Source organism: Apostichopus japonicus, chromosome 17 (genome assembly GCF_037975245.1).
Source record: "Apostichopus japonicus isolate 1M-3 chromosome 17, ASM3797524v1, whole genome shotgun sequence".
NCBI classification, from domain to species: Eukaryota; Metazoa; Echinodermata; class Holothuroidea; order Aspidochirotida; family Stichopodidae; genus Apostichopus; species Apostichopus japonicus.
Genome location: NC_092577.1, coordinates 13,350,868 through 13,374,781, shown reverse-complemented (window position 1 = coordinate 13,374,781; position 23,914 = coordinate 13,350,868). Strand labels below are relative to the sequence as shown.

The window sequence follows — 23,914 nt, the reverse complement described above, 5'->3', positions numbered from 1 at the left end:
ATATATATATATATATATATATATATATATATATACATATATATATATATATATATATATATATATATATATATATATATATATATATATATATATATATATATATATATATATATATATATATATATATATATATATATATATATATATATATATATATTTGAAGTTTGTTCCCCGCCACTCTTCTCCTCCGTTTAAATACTTGGCCGTCACCGTTTGTTATTTAATATTTAGCAAACTGATCAAATATGTTGTCATGCTGTACGGTGTGGTGCCCGCATAGTTTTAGGTCTACTGGCCAGAACATCCCACAAGGACTGAGTCGAGATCTACAGACCCCACCTCCCATTCCCTCCCCAAGAAAGCAATGCGCAGCAAGCATGAAACTAGCTAGGACTATATGGAATTGATTTATAAAGAAAAAACAATACCTGTCTTCTTCGGAAGATTTCAACTAAAACTGTCTATTTTCGACATCCGGTGGCAAAATCTGGCGACCCACCGGACAGCTTTAGAAAACTCCATTAGGTGACACTCCATATTGTGAGGACCGTCACTGCAAGGTCGCTTTCATTATAACTAATGAGGCGAAATAAATATATTGCGCACACTATATATCGTGTTAGCGCGGTAGTGCAGATACAGCGCGCGCTTGCTGTATAACTTCTGCCATGTTCAATTTTATAGGCCTATGCGTGCTATATACACTATTTGCAAATATATATTGCATTTAACCTATTTAAGAGTCATGAGGGTAACTTTCCCTCTTCCAATGCTATTTCCTCTGTAGAAGTGTCTTTACAGTTGAAACCCTCTGGGTGCCGTAGATGTAGTACCACAGACAATACTCCTATGCACAGATGTGAAACAATCATGGCAGAAAACAGCCAGGTGAACGATGACGTCACGTCCAAAATGGCTCCTGAAAGAACAAACGAGCAAAACGTCTATTAATCAGAATAACCTTTAAAAACCTTATTAAACAAAGTGCCCGCAACAGCTGAGTGGACTGCTTCCGACTGTCTTAGCAGTCTAGCTAGAAATTTTACAAGACACGTTAGTCGCTGATTTCAAATTCACGCTTATAGACAGAGCGGCGTAGCTATATAGGCACACGAGACAAGTCCTTGAGCTTCCACCCCAACCCACCCTGACCTTATCAGTTTTGCACACCTCAATAGTGCACCTTTATATAAATTTGAGAAACCCTTCGTTAAACAGTATCTTCTGTTTTTTGTTTGTTTTTCATTTTTGTAACAACAAGCTACTCAATTTTTATTTATTTTTTTATCTCCTTCCTTTCATAAACAAATAATTGGTAGTATAACGTTAAGTGCGTTTTGGTTGAAAAACATCCAAATACTGCAAACATTCACATGGCATACATAGAGGAAATTTTTACGGGACCGTGTTGAGATACAACAGTAGTATATATCGTGCTACTCTACCCCCCCCCCACCCCCATACCCTCCGGGTGTCCAAACGGGGCGAACTCGGGAGTCATTACGCGGGGCTCTTTTCGGGAGCCTCGGTTTTGTTTTTAATTTGTTTTTAATTATGTTTTTAATTAGTTTTATTAAAGCGGGCACCCATTTTCACACGAGGTCGTCATTGACGTTGTTGTCTTTGATAACAATGGATTTAATTAACTAATTAACTACACATTTACATGTTGTCTGTTATTTGGGGGCCGTTTCGGGAGTTGTGCTTGTGATCTGCTGTTTGAGAGTCTTATCGAATCCCACAACCTTTGTTGCATATCTCCAAGACAGTATATTAGTTATGCATAATACATGGTACACAACGATAACAACGTCGATGACGACCTCATATGAAAACGGGAGCATGCTATCAAAAAAAAGGAAGAATAATTAAAAAAAACAAAACAAACGGGGGCTCCCGAAACGACTCCCGAAAAGTATCTCCGAGTGGACACCACAGGGGATGGGGGGGGGGGGGGTGAAGTAGCACTACATATGCAACTTACAACGTTTTGTTTTGATCCCTTCCCCTCATTCCCCTGAAACCATGCATATCAAAGACACTAGTCCTATACTGCCCTTCAAAATATGTGTTCCCTTCCCTATTTTTCACTTGTTTCCACTTCATTTAATAACAAACATTTTAAATAGCAAATATTTAAAAATAAAAGGAGTTTAGAGATCTATCGAATATCAAACAGAAAATAGAATGTGATAAAACAATTCAGCTATAGATGTATGAATAGTTATAAGATTGATTCATAAAAGGTTAACACATAAAATGAATAAACAATGGTTGAACCTTCCGCCCCCCCCCCCTTTATGTATATCGGTATATTAGTCTAACATTATGGTATATAAACCTCGATATTTATTTCAATACCTTTCACATCGTTAACTTATAGCTATTCAATCAAATATGCAGTCCGTGTTCGTATTGCAACGAATTACTTTGCATTTCTAAGAGTAAGAATGCAATACCTGAGATTGCCCGGGGTGATCACCATTTTTCAGGACTGAGTAGTTTTCAATCTTATCAAAGAGAGGTTTCACGCAAAAGTTTAACTATATAACCAACGAGTTTCCATTTAGATAGAAACTCAGTGGTTTTCGATCTATTAGAAGTTAAATTTGTGGGATAATTTGACTCATTGGAATTGGTAGAATTCTTAGGATCAAGAAAGGTGATCTTCCTGGACACTCTTATAAGAGTGAATTTTCATCGTTTAGAACCGTCTTATTAAAACTCGATCGTGAAAAGAGAGCGTCGTGAGTTATTGGAAAGTTAATCGTAACGGTTATCTCTATCATATAGACCAGGGGTGGGCAACCTTTTTGAATGAATGGGCCAGATATAAGGAGTGAACAAATTGACTAGGCCGCACCTAACCAACGACCTGCTGTTGATTTCAAACCTTTGATTCCGAGGACTTTCAAGCAATTGGTGTGTGTGTACTTAATCTGTATTCACAAAAGCATATTGTCAATACAGTACAGTTGGTAATTAATGGGGATAATAGGCCTACCTGACAGCATCATTAGTGTCGATAAATTCTAAGCAGCTAGCTCGTTTCTTTGTGATGATGTCAAATAGATTGATTTTTTTTTCATTTCCTTGAGACATCTCACGGGCCGCAAAAAAAAAAAAAAAAATAACTGGCGGGCCGCATGTGGCGGGCCGCCGTAGGTTGCCCACCCCTGATATAGACCATTGATGAAGGCCGGAATCGCTGAATCCATGTCTTTTGGGTTTAGAGGGGGAAAGGGCGTTATAGTTTATGTAAGTCTGGTTAAACGTTAAACAAACAAACATGTTCTTGATAAACAAGTAAGGTGCATTACATTAAGAAAAAATAAAATAAAGGGAAACACTTTTATTTCCAGAAATATTTACAAACATTTATGTAACAACGTACTTTATTCAATAACAGATTATGCTTTAGTCGATACCTATGGTCCTGAAGTTAGAATTTCTCAATGACGCTGTTTTGTAATGACTTCTATCACTTCCTATACTTCATATACTTACCAGACAATGATCCTCCGCATTGCATCAATATTCCAGCGTAAAGATAACTAATGGCCGACCCTTGTCGAAGATGATTATTACAAAGGTATGACGGTATCATTCCATTCAATGCCGAATCTGCGTAGGCAATTCCAAAACCACAGATAAAGGATGCAAAGATCAGAAAGCTATAATTACTAGTTACAATGTACACGAATAAACCAGTGCACACTGTGCATGAAGGCAAAAGTGCTCCTGAAATGATTGTCATTTTGTTCATATGAAATATCATGATTGCGAGTAATTTACCACAAAACCCACCGATGCCACCAGCGGTCGAAAGATAAACTGCCTGATGGGACGGATAACCGAGAGACGTTCCAAACGGGACTAAATACAATGCCCAAGCTGTAAAAGTATAATAAAAAATCGAATGGATAACTAGGAAAATAGCAAAATTCGGATGATTCATCACCGGGGAGTGGCTAAATATTGCTAAGATTTTGTAACACACGTTGTTGAAACTTGTATCCGTTGGCATGCAGCCAACGGATTCGCGCAATCTCATCATAAAGGATAACGGTTTGTCTCGAAAAGTACCTCCGCGTTCATCAAAACCTATTGCAGGTTTCAACAGCACTCCACAGACAATACAGTTCCAGGATATGGCTCCTAGAAGTAAATACGAACTATGTGTGCCGTAGTATGAACGACAATAATCCATTAACGGTGGCATAGCGGATACTCCAATGTAAGTACTCAACTCCCTGGCGGAAAAAGCCACCGAAAACTTATCTTGGAAATGTTCCAGATACGCCATGAACATCGCGAAATGCAGAAGACCGCCCCCAATGGCTGAACAAAATCAAGAAGATGAAGAAAGGAGAAAATAAGTAAATAATTCAAATAAGTGAAACTTGTTACCAAATTCAACTAATCACGGTAACTGACAATAGTTCTTTTTACGTCTCGATGTCACCCGAAGATGCAAATACTTGCATGGTAAGTCTATTAACAGAGTCAATAGTGTACGATCCGATGTAGGTTAGGCCCTGTTCGACCCCAATATAGGAGGGACTCCTTCAGGTTCAACAAGGAATCGTGGATACAACGGTTGATATTTTTGGATAGTATAATAATTGTTTTTATTAGGAGGGAAGAACGGTAGCCTTAGATGGTTTTTGTTGAGATGTCGCTATATTTTGCGATATTCTTAGAAAATATTGATTTTTTTTTTAATTATTAGAAACTGAGGGAGGAAAGGACAAAGGAAAGCGAGGAGATGGAGAGGGGTGTCAAGGAGGAGAAAAGGATGGTGAAGCTCTCAGCTAAGGAGCAGAAGGTCGTGAAGGGTTATAAAGACCTTGATCACGTGATAGATGTGAGCCAGATCAGTAATGACCGAGTCACGTGTGTGTTGGTACTAAAAACTGTTAAACACCAACAAGTAGCTAATTCGTGGATTTGCGAATCTCAATACAAAAGGTGGGTACATATGACCTGTATCATGTCATTATTCCGGACTTACGATAACAACTTTGAAGTACATGGCCTTTTTTATTGCTGAATCCATGACCTTTGACCAGTTATATTAATGTTTCTAAGCATTCATCCAAACTTTATCATTCAAATATTCCTTTACACTCTATATGGGCATCACACTTTCAGCTAGTTTGTCGTTTGGCATGCGCAAAACAAGCAATAAAACAGTTGTTCTTTCGTTAAATACAAACTTCCAGCAATTTTGTTCAGTCACCAGAATTTGCCTATTAATTTAACTTGCAAGTATAGGTAACACACATTTTCGCTCATTTTGGAATATTGTGGCACATTTTGACTCATTTTTTTAGTATATGGCCTAATGACCTTAGTTCACCTTTGACCTCTTCCTGCCTGTGAACCGATGATGTCAAAGACTCGGAGGCACTTCATCCCATGCCCACGCGAATACCCAACTAGCTTGGGAGGAGTTTTGCGACAAACTTCTTTTGCACAAAATGAAACTTTGACCTACATTGTCAGCTATGTCATATATCCCACAGATAAAATCAAACTTTAAAGTGTTGATCTGCCGAACACAAACTTTTGATCAGTACAGATTTTATTTCAGAGACAAATTTTGTATCTCTCATTCAAGAAATTTAAACCTTCTCCTCTCTTCTCTTCTCTTCTCTATATTCCTCTCTCCTCCCCCCCCCTCCCCATTTCTTTAACTATCGGTGTGCCCGGGTTTAATAACTAACGAAGAAATAATATCCATCCCTCCATATAATTGAATTCCTCGTCTTACCAGTAATTCCCATAAATACAGAAAGTTGCCAGAGACTTTCCCCTATTAATCCTTCACAAATAAAACCAAGACCAAATAGAAAGCCCCCAGTCACACCAAGAACACGATTGCTGGCTCCTTTAAAAATAGACCCAGCAACTCCAGCTGAAGAAGAAGAAGAAGAAAAATAAAGTTATATTTTCAAGAAAACTTGGAGCTTGGATATCATTAGGAATATTTTCCCCTTTTTATTCGTAAAACGTATTTTGTGACATCAATGTAACCATCTAAACCACAGTGTGTGTGTTTCTGTATCCGTATATATGTATGTATGTTACTCGCAAAAAGAAGGAGCTCTTACAAAGGGAAGCAGGACACTTCGCCCAACAACCATTTCGCCCAACTGCCATTTCGCCCAACCTTACCATTTCGCCCAACCAGCCTGGTCATTTCGCCCAACCAGCCTGGTCATTTCGCCCAACCAGCCTGGTCATTTCGCCCAACCAGCCTGGTCATTTCGCCCAACCAGTCTGGTCATTTCGCCCAACCTTGATTAAATATGATATTTCAAAAGAAAACGTTCGGGAATTGTTAACGTTACAGGATACGAACCAATATTAAGGAAACTTGAGGATCGATCAGTGTGTTAGGGGTTAGGTTTGATAGTAAACGTTCGAATATTAAGGAATATTAAGGAAACTTGAAGTCCTTTACTTTGTATAACTTTAGTAAGGAAACGTTCGGGAATTTTTAACGTTACAGGATACGAACCGAATATTAAGGAAACTTGAGGATCGATCAGTGTGTTAGGGGTTAGGTTTGATATAGTAAACGTTCGGGAATTGTTAACGTTACGGGATACGAACCGAGAAACTTGAGGATTGATCAGTGTGTTAGGGGTTAGGTTTGATATAGTAAACGTTCGGGAATTGTTAACGTTACGGGATACGAACCGAGTATTAAGGAAACTTGAAGTCGTGGTTAAACTGATTACATATGTGATTACATATGTGTTTACATTGATAAAGTGGTTACATTGATTAAATATAGTAATTCAATATTACGGACGGGTTTTATATTTTTTTTTCAATTTAATAAGGAAACGTTCGGGAATTGTTAGTCAGTAGGATGGATCAGTGTTTTAGGGGTTAGGTTTGATAGGTTTTTATGAAGACCGATTCCCCTATGTTTGTATAATAATATAACTTCCATTGTATGCGTAAACGCCTAAAGTAGTGTAATCCACCCATTATACCCGAAATAACTGCTCAGACTCCGATCGATATCGAGCGGACCTCACTTTTTTATTTACCTATTACGAAGTAACCTAACCCAAAATAAATCAAATTGAACTAGTGGAATAGAAAAAGTAATATTATTCTGACTGAATATTAGTAAAAATAAGGTTGGGCGAAATGACCAACACGGTTGGGCGAAATGACCATGCTGGTTAGGCGAAATGACTATGATGGTTGGGCGAAATGACCATGCTGGTTGGGCGAAATGACCAGGCTGGTTGGGCGAAATGACCAGGCTGGTTGGGCGAAATGGCAGTTGGGCGAAATGGTTGTTGGGCGAAGTGACTAGAAAGCTTACAAAGCAACCATGAATGCATGTGTAATAGCTGGAAGTAGGCAGAATATTCTTCTATGATAAGAAAGATGTGGTCGAAGTTTCCCTTGGAAATGTAAAAAGGAAACAGAAAGAATGCAAATTATAGTGGCAATAATTTCCTATTGTGTGTCTTTATCCAGTATGCTACTCGTAAATAGGGGGCGCTCTTACAAAGCAATCATGTATGCATGTGTAATAGCTGAAAGTAGGCAGAATATTCTTTTTGATAAGAAAGCTTTGGTCGACAGTCTTTACTTGGAAATGTTAAAAGAAAAACAGAGAGAATGCAAAATATAGTGGCATTTTACAAAGTGAAATCCCCAGAAATAGGTTTCAAACTATAGGATATCACTCAAACGGAACAACGTTTTTTTTTTTAGAAATTGTCTAACGAGGCTTTTGAAAAATAACGCCCTCTGTTGTGTATGTTAGTTATAAACATATTGCCTGGACGGGTTTATATCGTAGATGCAGTTTCATAACATAACTTGCGTAGTAATAAGATATGAACAATAATGAAAAAATAATTGTACGTTATAGAAATGGAAACAGACACTAAAGCTCATTTTTCATGGTAACCTGAGCAAATTGAATGTTACTAGTGCATTCAACAGTATGTAATTCTGGTATGCTGACATCGAGAAATAACATGTTACTATTGTTTTCAGAGTATTGACAGTTAAGTGCAACATATCCATGTCAACGATGACATGCTGATGTTAAATGTAACGACTTATTTTTCTTCGTTACATAAGGTTTTTTAATTGTGAAATTGTTCTATAATTAACGATACATCCATGAACAACGAAAGGTTAAAACCAAATTTCAAGCGCTTCTCCGAAAAATATATATATTATTGTTAAATAAAAATCATGTCCCTTCTATTTAAATTATTGCTTTGGCCCAATTAAAATATTCAACAGACGTATGCAAGGGCAGATGAATTGACATTTACGTTCATAACTCTGCAATGGGCTATGTAAATATATTCATGTATCTTTTACGCTCTCACTAGACGTAGCACCATTTATCAATATATCTCTGTCTCTCTTTTCAAAATGGACCATTCCGTAGTAGTGAAAACCGTTCGAAGGATGCATTTCAGAAATATTGTCGAATCACTATCACTGCATCTCGTGGAATTGAGTCCCTCACTGCGATGTGTCCAGTGAAACATCTTTACTCATGTGTAGCCTAGTTTTCACTATAACGCGAGAGCAAGACAATTTTGCACGCACATGCTTTCGAGTTATTTCATTTCATTATATTTCTGATCCAATAACATCAAATATTCAACAACAAAAACAATTAAAAACAGAACGAGGATCTGGACAAGCAAAAGGAAACTAAATACCCGTAACCCGAAGGTCTGCGTTGTCCAATCAAATGGAAAAATTTAAGTGTACGGAATAGAATGAAAAAGTATAAAAATACCAAAAGATATAAAAATACAAATATTCTTCATACAATATGTAAAAAACAGTTATTGCTCAGTGATAGAGTGGTCAAGGTAGTGGGTTTTAATTGCATGCAAGAATTATTGCAAACAAGCACACAATAATTTGTCTCTAATTTCCTCTTCCAGGCCAGACCAAAGTCTGGGAAACACATTAATAGGGTAAGATCTGAGGAGTTCTGTCCTAGCAGAAATATGTTTAAACAGAAATGAGTCAGTGTGTCTGGAATTGACAATGATATTAGAGGAAACTTGCACGCAATCAAACTTATGATACAGGCATTTAACAATAAAGGAAATAATAATAATGTTGACACGATGAGAGATGGAATACCAGTTTAAACATGTAAGCCTCTGGGTATAGGACACGTCGCGGTGCCTAACCCCCAAAATAAAACGTGTAGCATGTCTCTGAATGCTTTCCAGTCTATCCGTCTGACCCTTGTTTTGGAGACCCCAAGCTGGGACACCTTACTCTATGATTGGAAGGACAGGAGACTTATAAAGATGAAGCCTGGCCTTAGGGCCTAGGCCAGCAGAGATAGAGCGCAAGAATCCCATTAGTTTGAGTGAACGCGAAACACACTGAGGCAATGTGCTCGTCCCAGGATAGATTACAGGATATAACCAGCCCTAAATATTTAAAGTATGAGACAGACTGCAACTGACTATCATGTAGCACATATAAGCTCGAGGATTGATAATATTTTTTTCTGGTAATACGCATAACCTTGCTCTTAGTTGCATTGACAGAACATCATGTTCATGGTACACCATTCACTGATTTGGTCAACATCAGATTGAAGCTGGGCCTGGTCAGCATCACTATAAATTCTACGGTATAATAAAACTTCATCAGCAAAGAGTGAAAGCGATGAGTAATGCCCCGTTTGACCGGTAATCTTGCTTACAAACACGGAACATCACGTTCTGGTTTGGATTTTCACTCACTCGATCTCAGTCTGCACAATGGCCAAAGTCTATGAAACTCCCAAACACTTTTATTTTGCAGGACATTTTTTAATATACCACTCTATGAAACTCCAATACATATTATAATTATGCCAGATAATTTGAAATATACAAAAGTAGTATATATCGTGCAGGGTCAATCCTCCCGTCTCCGGGCGCCACAGGATCCCGTTGATCGGGAGGCGCACCCGCAGTTCCATGTTTTCGAGGGCCGTTTTCGGGAGCCTCCCTTATTTTTTCTTTCAGGGGATTTTTTTTTCTCGGCGTCGCTCCAGGAGTCTTCGTCTGTTGTTGGAGCCTCCAATGGTGTGACTTTTTTTTCAATTGTCGACGTTGTCATTGTTTATTTTTAGCAATGCGCAGGCGAGTCGTAACACGTTTTTGTAGATGACGAGTTGGGACGCGACTATTGCGTCATTTAACGTCATCGTTTTGTTGGGAATGAGCCTATAAAGGAGAAATTTTCAAGACGTATCGATCTTGAAGAAGCACACCTCTACGTGGTTATCTTGGAAGACAAACAAAGTTTTTCAGAAGTCCCGTATGATTTTGACAATGCCGGCTGGCGTCTACACGTGGCAGAAGATAAACCCCACATTGTGAATGAAGACACGAAGCAGAGTACCGACACAAAACGTTATCATAACATTTTTAAAAGAGCCTCTAAAATATGTTTTTATTACGTTAAATATGGTGTTATAATAACGTCGGCATAACGTTTCCATGATATATTAATGTTATTAATATATTATTCATGTTGCAACTTCTGAAACTTTAGAAAGACGGGACAGTTTCATCAACAAACTTGACGACGCTTTTCGAGAATTTCGTCGTCGTCGATCAAGTTATTACTTGGAAGAAGATTGCTCCTTCTTTTATCACAAACGAAAGCAGCCCGAACGATAGCTTTAAGGAAGAAACTGCACTGTCGTCGAGTGGGCGAAAAACCGTTGAGAAAGCAGAAAGACTGGGTAAACCGTGCCAGCAACGTATGGACGAACCCATGACTCGAATCCCTTGGGAGGTAAGCGCTACGTTGTAGTGAAACGTTATCGAGGTGTGTCGTATGGCGGGCCATCAGTCTCAAATCGTGGGAAATCGACTTATACCGATTTAAATCGACATATACCAATTTCTTTCGACTTATACCAGTTTCCAGCAGCTTAAATTGACTTCTACCGATTTAAATCGACATATACCAGTTTAATTCGACATATCATCGATTTAAATCGACATATACCAGTTTAAATTGATGATATGTCGAATTAAATCGGTATGTCAATTTAAATCGACATATACCAATTTAATTCGGTTTATACCAGTTTAAGTCGACATATAAAAATTTACATCGATGATATGTAAAATAAATCGATGATATGTCCATTTAAATCCTTGGTTTTCAACCTTTTTTCGATCACGAGCCCAATTCGTCCTCCGAGCCGTCCTCGCGAGCCCATACCTTACCCTGCAAAGTTATCAACTTCATAAAATCAATTTCACAGCGTTTATTAGTGTATTCTTGACACAAGTGACCCGGGGACTCAATCAGAGCTATGTATGTTCCTCCGTGATCAGATGACAGGTACTGCCCAATTAGAGCCTATCTCAAAGATTTCTTGCAACCCTCAATGGTACACTGGTTTCATAAGAAATGTGTGACCGTTATCACTATCAGAATAATGCAGAAAAATGGAGATGAACAATGCAATAAAAAAGCAGCAAAACCGTTTGACGTGTGCATATGAGGCCCAGTGGTATTAAAGGAGATATATTTCGCATCGGTAAGGTGTTTTCTATTTATTGAAAACAAATTAACAAATAGAGAGAACGTAAGAATACTTTGTATTGACAATAGAACGGGAGAACTGATAGAAGTGTCGGACTGTATAGATATCACGCTGTATAAGTTATTCCAATTATTGCTCATATTCGAGGCAGAATAGGTCAAAGATCCGAAGAAAAAAAGTGGATCATATTTGTCTACACTTGTAAAAATTGCGATAATTCGAAGGAAAGGGCTGTAGTAGGATCCTTCTATTTCCAATACAATTAACGGTTAATCTTTTAATCATTACTGGGGCAATGCTCGCGAGCCCACAAAATCGGCTTCGCGGGCCCAAATGGGCCCGCGAGCCCAAGGTTGAAAACCACGGATTTAAATCGACATCTACCAGTTTAAATCGATGATATGTCGAATTAAATCGGTAGAAGTCAATTTCCGTGGACTTATACCAGTTTCTTACAACTCAAATTGACATACACCTCGACATATCATCGATTTAGCTCATTAACATATTCCAAATCCCGATTTCGATGATGATTGACATGTGAAGATACATCACGTGCAATCACCAGACAAGAGATCAAATTAAATTATAAAATCGCTGGTATGACAATGTTATTTCTCTTCTAATTAAACGACCTCGTGTTCGAATTCCTTGATAACGAGTTAATTGAGTTTACATTTGCAGGTTGCGCATTATTGTTTCTCTCCTAATTTAACGACCTCGCGTATGTATGTGACGTCTTCACATACGAATTGAACGCGCTGTACAATATGTAACTATATATGCCTGGTCAAACCATATACTCCCAACCAAGTTACATTAACTATACATTAGAATGTTTCTATATATGAAATACAGCTTGGACAAATGCAAGTCTTATGCTTGGGTGTATTGGAGGGGGGGGGGGGGGGGTTGGCGGGAGGTGTGGGGTGGAGTCCACTGGTAAAGCCCCACAAAGGCACAAGGTGGTGAGGCATCTTGAAGCTAGTGGGTTTCATGTTGTCTGTTCGAGTTTGGAGGAGCTTACTGGGTGTGATTTACCTTTGACCCTTTGGAGGAGGATATAATGTGACTTATTTGTCAGCAAGAAAACTTATTTCCATCCTACAATCCCGAACTTATTATTAATTTACTTTCAAGATTATATGTATGGATGACAAAAAAAGTTATTAATTTGACATTTTGGGCAGATAATTCCAATTACAGTAGGAGTGCTTGTGTTAAATATTTACACTTTAGAATAAAGATCACATGCAGGCCTAAGTAATTTTACATTCTCTTTCACGCAAGAGTAGCTATGTTTGTTTTTAGAAGAGGTCACGATCTGGTAACCCGCAAACTCACTGTGCTCCTTCAATTGTGCTTCTCTGAAATTGAGAACATATGCAGCCTGGGTGTATTGAGAAATATAGAGTAGCTGACATTTCACCCAATGCAGAGATATAAAGCCTCCAAATAGAGGTCAATGAGTTTGTAACAGTTTGTGATAATTTCATCTTTCGATTCGAGTAGAATATGGCTGTAATGATTGTTTTCTTTTTTTCAAATTATTCTTTCTCTTGTTGACTTTAAACGTTCAAGATATAAGTGCAACAAATTTGAGAATTTTTATCAACTAAAATCGCACAAAGCTTCTTTATGTCTGGATGTCCCATGTAGGTGGAGGAACGTTGACGCCACTTATAAGTGGGATCACCAGGTACTTCAGCTGTAAAGCACAAGACCTTTTGCTTTAATTTTACCATTCTCTGTGTTTAATGATGAGGGCCATTCCGTAGTGACGCGTGTGTGAAATTTCGAACAGAACTTCACTTTGAGAATATAAGAAATTCTTGAGAAATCCGCGCCATGCCATGTATATTATTGTCAGCAATAAAATCAGTAGACTCTATCCAACCAAATATTCAATGTTTGAAATATAGCACCTTTCCGGCAGAAACTGTTTTTGGATGTGTTGGAGATGCATGGGGTTGGAGGAGCGGGTAATTTTTGATAAGTACACAAACGTCGCAATGTATGCAATATTAACAGACCTTCATCTCCAAAGGCAGAGGAGACACCATAGCATAAGTAATGGCAGATGAAGACCAGACAAGAAGTATGAACAAATTTTGACGGGGTCAAAAGTCAAATTGGATAAAATGGATAAAATGTGTTGCTTTCACTATGTGGGACCGAATCTGACCTGTGACCATTTAACTATCGACAATATGAGAAGGCACCGATACTCATAGCTAGTACAGTAACTACTGTTCATGTTCCACAACCGTGCATCAGTAACTACTGCGCTGTGTTCGAGGAAACGTCTAATGCCGGTAATCTGACCTAGTTTCGAATGAGGTGTGACAGAAGTGTTAGACAATACCATCGATCCCAGAAAATGCACACACACAGCTCGCTACCGTCGGTAATTACACACTAGTGTACAGTCAGTACAAACAGCTTCGGTCAATACCCACAGCACAGTGTGCAAACGATACAGCGATGGACATCTCTGGTCCTGCTAAAGATAACAAGGTATCACGTTTCATTACTGTCTGCATTTTGTAGCGACACGAAGAAAACGTCATTTGCAAGCAACGGAAAGTTATTTTTTTCAGAGCTCGGCACGCGATTTGGGGCGAGTCTTCAATGCCTTTAATTGGTACATATATGAGAGGTGGTAGTTCTTTAGTGTAATTACACCAGGGTTACCATGCATGTATACTGCTGGGTTGATATGGAGATGACTCAAACCTATGAAATCGAGTCAGGACTTGATCTCGAAATCTTCAGCATGTGAGGTGTGTGCCCTAACCACTTCACCACCTCTATAATGTCTTAAAATAACAAAATACACAAACGTAAAAGAAGATGGCAATGATCAGAAACTCATATATCTTTGAAACCAAAGGATGTACTCTCTTTCTGATGCCATACCCATAAAACTTATGATATGTGGACACGAAATTCCCTAATCAGCCTCTTTTTTGAGATTGCACAGGCTATCCATCTCAACTATTATTATTGTACCTTAAAAATGCCCGCAGTGTCACATTTTTACAGTCACAAGTTCTCATTTGTTTGGGCGAGAGTCGTATCTTTTAATAATAATAATAATAATAATAATAATAATAATAATAATAATAATAATAATAATAATAATAATAATAATAATAATAATAATAAAAATAATAAAAAATAATAAAAATAATAATAATAATAATAATAATAATAATAATAATAATAATAATAATAATAATAATAATAATAATAATAATAATAATAATAATAATAATAATAATAATAATAATAATAATAATAATAATAATAATAATAATAATAATAATAATAATAATAATAATAATAATAATAATAATAATAATAATAATAATAATAATAATAATAATAATAATAAATTAGTACTAATATAGCGCGTCCGTCAACATGCGCTGCTCGAAGCGCTTTACAGGAATTGAACAATTAATTTCTAAAGCGCTGTGAATTATTTTCTGTGTTTTCATGGAAAGTGAAGCCGGCATACTGGGAGGGAGTTTTGGCAAAATCTGACGGGAATGGTACCCATCCATGATTTCATTAAAGTGCCTCATATTTATTTGACCGAGAATGATAAAAAACTTTACTATCACCGTCTAGCACTGCAAATCACAGTATTCTATACGGTATTACAAATTTTCGAGCACGGCCCAAACATGACGTTATTTTATAATAAGTTAGGACCATATAGGAATCGGTTAGCGTATCACAGATTCTACATCCTTGCCTAGGCAAAGGGTCTATACACCCGCGCGATTCAGTGACATAAAACGCTTTCACATTTAAGAACGAGTGAGTTTCTTATTCAGAATTTGTGCGGGATTAATATACTGCGCAGGCGTGAAAAGGTCATAACAGCGCAAAGTTATATTATTTTGTTGTGCTGTGCCCTGGCAACATATGCTGTACTATAGCTAGTACGGTACTAGTACAGTCTACTAAGTATATAACTGCCCAGCAACAATGAATGATATAAACAGTACTATATTTTACTAAATAAAAGCTCGAAGGTGAAAAGTTCCTGGTAGTTCAAGGCATTGAAGACTCGCCCCGAACCGCGTGCGGCAATCTGCAAAAGGTAACTTTCCGTTGCTTGCAAGTGACGTTTTGTTCGTGTCGCTACAAAATGGAGAGAGTACAGTAATGAAACGTGATACCTTGTTATCTTTAGCTGGACCTGAGATGTCCATCGCTGTATTGTGTACACTGTGCTGTGGGTATTGACCGCAGCTGTATGTACTGACTACACTAGTGTCTAATTACCGATGGTAGCAAGCTGTGTGTGTGCATTTGCTGGGATCGATGGTATTGTCTAACACTTCTGTTACACCTCATTCGAAACTAGGTCAGATTACCGCATTAGAAGTTTCTTTTTGCGCGAGTCTTCACACCCTTTAAAGAATGTTTCGCCGGTAAAAGTTAGTGTTGTTAACGGTTTGCATTTTTTTGTTTTAAAGGACTGAACAACTGTTTTTCAACTTAGTGGTTTAAGCCTTTCAGTTTTACCTTCCGTACGAAATAACAACAGAACCAAGGCGTACGAGCCCAATTTGATTTGGGGGGGGGGGGGGCTGAAACGATTTGCCCGAAAAATATAACCCAATTTTTTTGCGCATTTTACCCGTTAATGTGCATATCATATAGGCATGCATCAGTTATTACATCGCATGCCAATAACATACAATCATTTTCCGTGTTATAACCCTTCCATATTGGTTATAATTATTGGGAAAGTCGTTACAATAATAATGATAAGAAAAATATAAGTTTAAGCATTGAAAAACACATTGCAAATTATTTTTCTTTCAGTAGGTGCCCGAAAAATTATCAGCATATTGCCCGAATTTTCACAAACATTTTTGGTTGGGGGCTGCAGCCCCCAGCCTCCCCCCCCCCCCCGCCTCCTACGCCTATGAACAGAACCCGCAATAAATTAGACGTGAAATTAACGATTCTGGTCTCATAAAAAAATAGGTGAGTTCGGCGTACAATGAATAAAATTTGATTAGATATTTAATGGACTACCGTTCAGTTTAGTTTTATCTCACAATTTTTAAGGCGACCTTTCTGTAGTGTTTTTCGAATTGGTAGAGAGAAAGTGAAATGGGTTACGTTATACGTATAGCGTCCGTCGTTTGGTCGAATCGGTTAATAAGGCAACGGTCTGGTACGTATACACAAACATATGCACGTATACGTAATGTATGTTCAGAAACTCCCGCGCAATTGCAACTACAGGAAATCTAGAGTCACCATTTAAAGGGTGTGAAGACTCGCGCAAAAAGAAACGTATAATGCCTGGCTATTTGACCTTGTTTCGAATGAGGTGTAACAGAAGTGTTTAACACCACCATCGATCCCAGAAAAAATACACACACAGCACAGTATACAATCGATACACCGATGGATATCTCAAGGTCCAGCTAAAGATAACAAGGTATCACGTTTCACTACACTGTCTGCATTTTGAAGCGACACGAATAAAACGTCACTTGCAAGCAACGGAAAGGTAACTTTTTCAGATGGCCGCACGCGGTTTGTGGCGAGTCTTCAATGCCTTTAAGTCCGCGAACGTATGGCAAGCCGTTTTAACATTTACCTCTCTATTCTACTTAAGTAGAATTAATTCCACTTAAGTAGAATACAATTAAGCTTAAGTAAAATGAATTGCACTTAAGTAGAATTGCATTTTACTTAAGCTTAATTGTATTCCACTTAAGTGGAATTCATATTAGCTTAAGTTCAAACGGTTTTTGTCTACATCGTATTTTACTTAAGTAAAATACAATTCTACTTAAGTAAAATACAATTCTGCTTAAGTAAAATTCAATTCTACTTAAGTAAAATGCAATTCTGCTTAAGTAAAATTCAATTCTACTTAAGTAAAATGCTATTCTACTTAAGCAAAATGGCTTTTCAATTTCACTTAAGCTAAATGGCATTTTACTTAAGTGAAATAGAATTACGCTTAAGTGAAATGTGATTGGTCAATCTATTTCACTTAAGTAAAATGCAATTTAGCTTAAGTAAAATGTGATTGGTCAATCAGTCTATGCTACTCATTGCGTCACTGTACTTGCCGCGAAGTCCGACTCTGTATACTATTTTAGGTACCTCACCACGTGTTCATCCGCTCAATAGGTTTACCATTGTCAGAAAAGAGGTAAAAGTACCTAACGTAAAGCTTCCTAAAGCATGTTATCATTTACTGTCATCGTTTTTTCTGCCTTTATATGAAAGAGCATAATTTTAAGTACAGATGGTGTGAAAATAGGGAGGATCGAAGGTGATATAAACCATTTTAAAAATCTTTGGTTAAATGTTGATATTACTCCGAACGAGCATATGGAAGGGTTCAGTGTGATAAACTTGCTCCTCTTCTAGCTCATAATCTAAACGGTCATGATATGGAAGTTTGCAAATGCCATGATAGGCCACTAGAACACAGCTATCATGTGGTGGGTAGGATATACCAGATGAAAACTTCTATCTATGCTTTGGCAGGTCTTGAAAGTGATGAGTTTAGTGTGTAAGTCAATGGAACAATTAATTGTGATGCGAGACCTATAGAGTTACGTTCAAGACGTACTAGTTACGTAACCATTTGCGGCCATTCCCCCATTCTGCGATACTTATCCAGCTTTCGTTGTGTATATACGAACATAACACCATACTTAGCAAATGAAGCAAAGCTTTGTTTATCACTGAGTCTGAACGTTAGACATTTGGTAAATGCAGCCAGCCAATAGATCGTTGCAAACTGTTGCTGATGCAGTTGGAAAAGCACTTTTGAGGGCAAGGGAACGACTACAACACGACATACCACCAATCAGTGGTACTAGTAGTAGAAGTATCACAAGGCATGGTACCATGCATGTAAACATTGCCCCCAGACCAACCACACGAGGTAAATGATATAACGGCTTGCCATATCCTTCATTTCCACTTAAGCTAAATTGTATTTTACTTAAGTAGAATTGAATTTTACTTAAGTAAAATGCAATTGTATTCTACTTAAGTAAAATACAATTCTACTTAAGTAGAATACAATTTAGCTTAAGTTAAATTCAATTTCACTTAAGCTTAATTGTATTCTACTTAAGTAAAATACAATTTTACTTAAGTAAAATGCATTTAGCTTAAGTGAAAAAGAATGACACTTTTACTTAAGCTAAATTAAATTTTACTTAAGTAGAATTGTATTTTACTTAAGTAGAATACAATTAAGCTTAAGTGAAATTGAATTTAACTTAAGCTTAAAAGAAAGTGGTAATTTTACTTAAGTGGAATACAATTAAACTTAAGTAAAATGCAATTCTACTTAAGTGCAATTCATTTTACTTAAGCTTAATTGTATTCTACTTAAGTGCAATTCATTTCACTTAAGCTTAATTGTATTCTACTTAAGTGGAATTAATTCTACTTAAGTAGAATAGAGAGGTAAATGTTAAAACGGCTTGCCATACGAACGTTCACTCAGTTATTAAGAACGCAAGAGTGCTTGAAGAAACCCCGAAACGGGGATTGTCTTCATTATTCTTAAGACCGTACGCATACTTGAAGTACAAGTTCGCGACCGTTCTTAAATGTGAAGAAGGCCGCAACGAGCTTACTTGTAGCTATTACGTAATACACGGGTAAAGCAAATCTCCGGGTTCATGGGACCGCACTACCTTTCTGACGTCAGTTAGTTGCAATTCATTTAAACTTGAATGATTCCACACGATAGATCCAAGCAGATGTAGCTGAAGGTTTGATCTTGATGTCAGCAGGGATAAAAGTTACGTTATGAAACTGTGACGGTGACAAAGTCAGTCTTTCAGACTGGCTCGAAATGGAACTCTAGTACATACCTAAATGGAAGGTAAGTTTGCTATCTAGGGCTTTTCAACTCGCCCAAATCGAGACAGCTCATACTCATAGTGGCATCTGAGGTCGCTTCTCGGCCTTTTGGCTAAGACCATGTGTAGTATATGTTCCCTTTCGAGGGGAATGGTGATGCACACCCGACGATGATCACACAGTAACAGTCCCAATGCAAGGGGACTGGGGTTGAGAGCGGATCAGTCGTTCGGTACTTTGGCTTTCGTACCCATGTTCTTTCCTGGGCGACTTTTTCTTAAAAACCATCTGAGGTAATGTCTGTAACTTACACTATAGGATACACACTATGCCTGTCACGGTGGTTAGCCCAGGCCGTTTCGAAGGAAAGATAATTTTTGTTATAAGCCTATGTTAGTTTACACGTGGGACGCGTATCCTCTATTTGCACAGTGATGATCACATTATACGAACGGTTATTAATACATTACATCCTATATAGCAATTTTATTTTCATGTTTTCGTAAACTTCCATACCTGCTTCTGGACACGAAACAGCAGCACGGTAACCCTAGCCTATGTAGGGGTAAAACATATCTATGATTGTTGCACAAATCATGAAAATATTTACCACGTTTGGTTAGTTGTTAAAACTCAAGTAATTGCTTATGCAACGTTATTGCAAAGTTGTCAGTGCAAGTACATAAGTTGTTATGGCCTATTTTTGTTTACCCAATTGTCATTACAAATAGTTGCAAACAATTTCATAAATTTCCACCGTTTTACGGCTCTGCCTATCATAGATGTTAACAAGCATAATCAAATCATATTACTAAAGCTTAAAGAGATAGACTTGTCTGCATGCATGCGACAATATAAAAATGCAATTAATTAATTTTAATGGACTATTGCATAAATGTCTAGACTACTCCTATAGGAAGGTTGTACTAATACTGTATGTAACAAGTTCACATTCATTGTGGTTGGTGAGATATTTGAAGGCCTGATGGTACTATTTTTAGGTGTGCCATATTCTCTACATGCCATACCTCACTGCAGAAGAAAACTTCATAAACATATCTAGCCATGCAATATGTACAAGAATATGAATATTCCATTTCAAACACTGATGTAGAGTTTTCATTAAATTTTAGTGGCGCTTCAGCTAAAACTACCAATTCTGCAGCCCATTTTTTTTAGGGGCAGGGGGGGTGGGCCAAAAAACATGATATCTCCTTGATCATGAATTTTCTCTCTTTGAAGGTGCTCATCTTGGCATATAGATAAACCAGACAAAGGATTATGTCTAGATCATAGAGGTAGAGAGAATGACGTCATGCAACATATACTGCAGCCACCCATCCAACTGGGGGCGCTTTGCTTATACGGCCAGAAAGTACCGACGCGTGATACAAACACTATACGTCGTATACATAAGTAAAGTGACATAGTTGACATAAATCACTCGAAATGATGATATCATGTGCCGTATTTGGGTGCATTTGGGTGCTGCGGCCGAGTGGATAAAGGCAGTGGCATTTGAAGCAATGAGGCTAAGTAATCGGAAGGTTAAAGGTAATCTGTATAGGCCCTTAATTCTGGCCACTGTAAGTTTTTAGGTCTCTTATTGCAAAATAATGTATAATAGATAGTACATTTTTATATAATGATTAGCTAGCATTATTTTGTTTTTTTTTCATTTTTTTGTCATACAGAGGGTGTTTTGAACCCCCCCCCCCACCTCTGGATCCTGATTCAGTATATACAATGCGCGTATGCAGACGCCACTTTTTTAACATAGCATTGTTAGTACATGATTGCATTTGTTTTGGTGTACATCGTACGTTTGTAGTAAATGGTCGTATATGTTTAGAGCATGATCGTATACTTTTAGTACATGATCGTATATGTTTGGTACATGATCGTAAATTTTTAGTACATGATCATATACAATTATATCATCATTAACATTATCATATGTTGTGGGTTTTTTTCGCGTTATTTTGGAAACTGTTATGGAAGTGGTATTAAAGGGCGCATTTTCAAATGATAATTATAAAATAACGAACCTTTATCGCTGGAAGTGCCTGAGTTCAAATGCCATTTGTCTATACAAATGAATATTTGCTTCACGTATTGGCCATCACAACGGGGTTTAGGGGGCAAGGGGGAGAGCGGGGGGAAATTTTGAGAGGGAAAGACCTTGACGGTTCCCGTGTGAAAAAAAAGGAAGTGTACAAAAAAACACAATAAAGTGGTAATGAAAGTAAAAAAAAACAGGTGTCAGGCCGGTACGGAGAGGGTTGGGGTAGTGATGACATTTTCAAGGTCAGGGAAGTGTTTTCCGGCTACCTCAGGGTTGTTACTAGCAAACACAAATATTTTGGAGCTCATCACAGATAGTGTCACGGATATTAACAAGACTACTCTCCAAGACACAAATCGATAACTTACTATCCAAACTCCTCACCCACCCCCCCCCCCCTCCTTGCACTCAAAATTATGTGTATGGGCTTGAATGTTGTATACAGCATTGGCGGTTAAGAATGCAACTTAAAAAGCACCCTCGGTTCCCGTCCGATACTGGGCTTTATGCAAGGATGAAATTTCATGTTGTCTAGGCAACTAGAGTAGACCTATAAAGAACAATTACTATAATTGTTAAATCTTACCCACAGTATACCCACTGTGTGTTGAGAAAATACGGCTACAATGAGGTTTGAACTCCTTTAAGTTCTTAATCTTTTACCTCTGCAATTACTTGTGTTGCAGCTGTTGCCTGCCGTATCCCGTAAACGCACTCCGTTGGGGGAGGAAGTTAGCATTGATGCGATCTCTCCCTCTGTATAGATGACTCTTTTTGGCAATGTAGTGGCCGAATACAACATGCATCAAATACGGAGGATACAATAGCAGCAATCACAAAAAAAAAAAAAAAAAAAAAAAAAAAACCATGATAACATCTTTTACAGATGGAAGACTTGTTAATTATTTTCAATTGTTTTCAATTTTTTTCTATTAGTTTTGTTTGGTAGCAACGCAAAACGTATCATTTATTTCCTGAAACATCAAACTATGTATGAATCTGCTTTATTCATTGATATAATGAATAGCTGCTTTTTGAATGTCGAATTGCAATTGTTTTGCGGACAATTTATACCAGAACATTTCGTCCGGCCGGACTATATTTGCTGTGAAGGGGGGACACAGTTTTCGACAGATAATGTCCGACCGGACTAAATGTGCTGATTAAAATAGTTCCCGGGCACTTTGTACAGGGGGACACTCTGTATGGTCACACCGCCCACAAAATTTGGTCAGAAGTATGAAATTTCGCGGAACTGCTTTAAACCTATCTCTCTGGTTTAAATGTTTGAATATACAAAAGAAGGCGCGCAGGAAACACATAGAAGATTGAGATTTTTCGGTCATGTACCAATACTCCACGAGGACGCTTCAGCAAAGGTTGCTTTAAGAGAAGCATTGAGACATACTGCTAAACAAGTAGGAAGGCCCGGGACTACCTTACTTGGAAAAAAAGTAATATAAGGACGTTAACATTAAGAATATCGAGGAAGCAACAAATCTTACACAAGATCGTGATACGTGGCGGAGATTAATCACTGAGCATGTCGGATGGACGAGACTCAACTAGTACTACTACTAGGAACACAAAATCTTTTTTTTTTCACCCTATACGTGAAGAATTTAACACCAAATTATACAAAACCAATCTCGAGAACGACCCATTGATTGAAGAACTCCTACTGAAATACAAAGTCGCAACAACTCACTTCCCAAATAACCAAAACCTTTCTGTATTCAAAACTGTGGCATTGAAGACTCGCCCCAAACCGGGTGCCGCGCTCTGAAAAAGTTAACTTTTCATTGCTTGCAAGTGGAGTTTTCTGCTTGTCGCTACAAACTGCAGACAGTAATGAAACGTGATACCTTGTTATATTTAGCTGGACCTGAGATGTCCATCGCTTTATCGTTTGTACACTGTGCTGTGGGTATTGACCGCAGCTGTATGTACTGACTGTACACTAGTGTCTTATTACTGACGGTAGCAAGCTGTGTGCGTATTTTGTGGGATCGACGGTATTGTCTAACACTTCTGTTACACCTCATTCGAAACAAGGTCATATTACCGACATTAGACGTTTCTTTTTGCGCGAGTCTTCCCACCCTTTACAGTATTATTCCAATAGAAAATCCTTTTTATTCCTATAAGTGGGTCTAGCCTCCGACTCCAGGTATCCTTATACATAAAGAACAAAACAAAAAAAATCCGACAAAGTAGCAACCACTCCTACCCAGACAAGAGAAACCGCTACGTCTCCAAAATCCTCAATACTTAGAAATTCCTCCCCTTTAAAAATTCCTCCCCTTAATCCCTCCCTTATAATTATTGGCTCTTTCACTCCGACCTCGGGAATGTTTATGGCTATCTATACAATGTTATTATAT

The 23,914-nt window shown here is 37.8% G+C and overlaps 1 protein-coding gene across 3 annotated transcripts in view; it reads right to left on the bottom strand.

Annotated features, from left to right (window-relative positions):
- Window positions 1–168: 168 nt before the first annotated feature.
- LOC139984949 (monocarboxylate transporter 12-like) overlaps window positions 169–23,914 on the bottom strand; it is a 256,740-nt gene continuing 232,994 nt past the window's right edge. The window contains exons 2-4 of one of the 3 annotated variants that reach the window (XM_071999103.1): window positions 5,780–5,923; window positions 3,511–4,344; window positions 169–922 (exon numbers count right to left, since the gene is read on the bottom strand). In XM_071999103.1, the coding sequence (XP_071855204.1) occupies window positions 747–922; window positions 3,511–4,344; window positions 5,780–5,923 (1,154 nt within the window). In that variant the 3' untranslated portion in view covers window positions 169–746. The remainder of the gene's footprint in view (window positions 923–3,510; window positions 4,345–5,779; window positions 5,924–23,914) is intronic. The other 2 variants (XM_071999104.1, XM_071999107.1) reach the window with 2 other exon arrangements.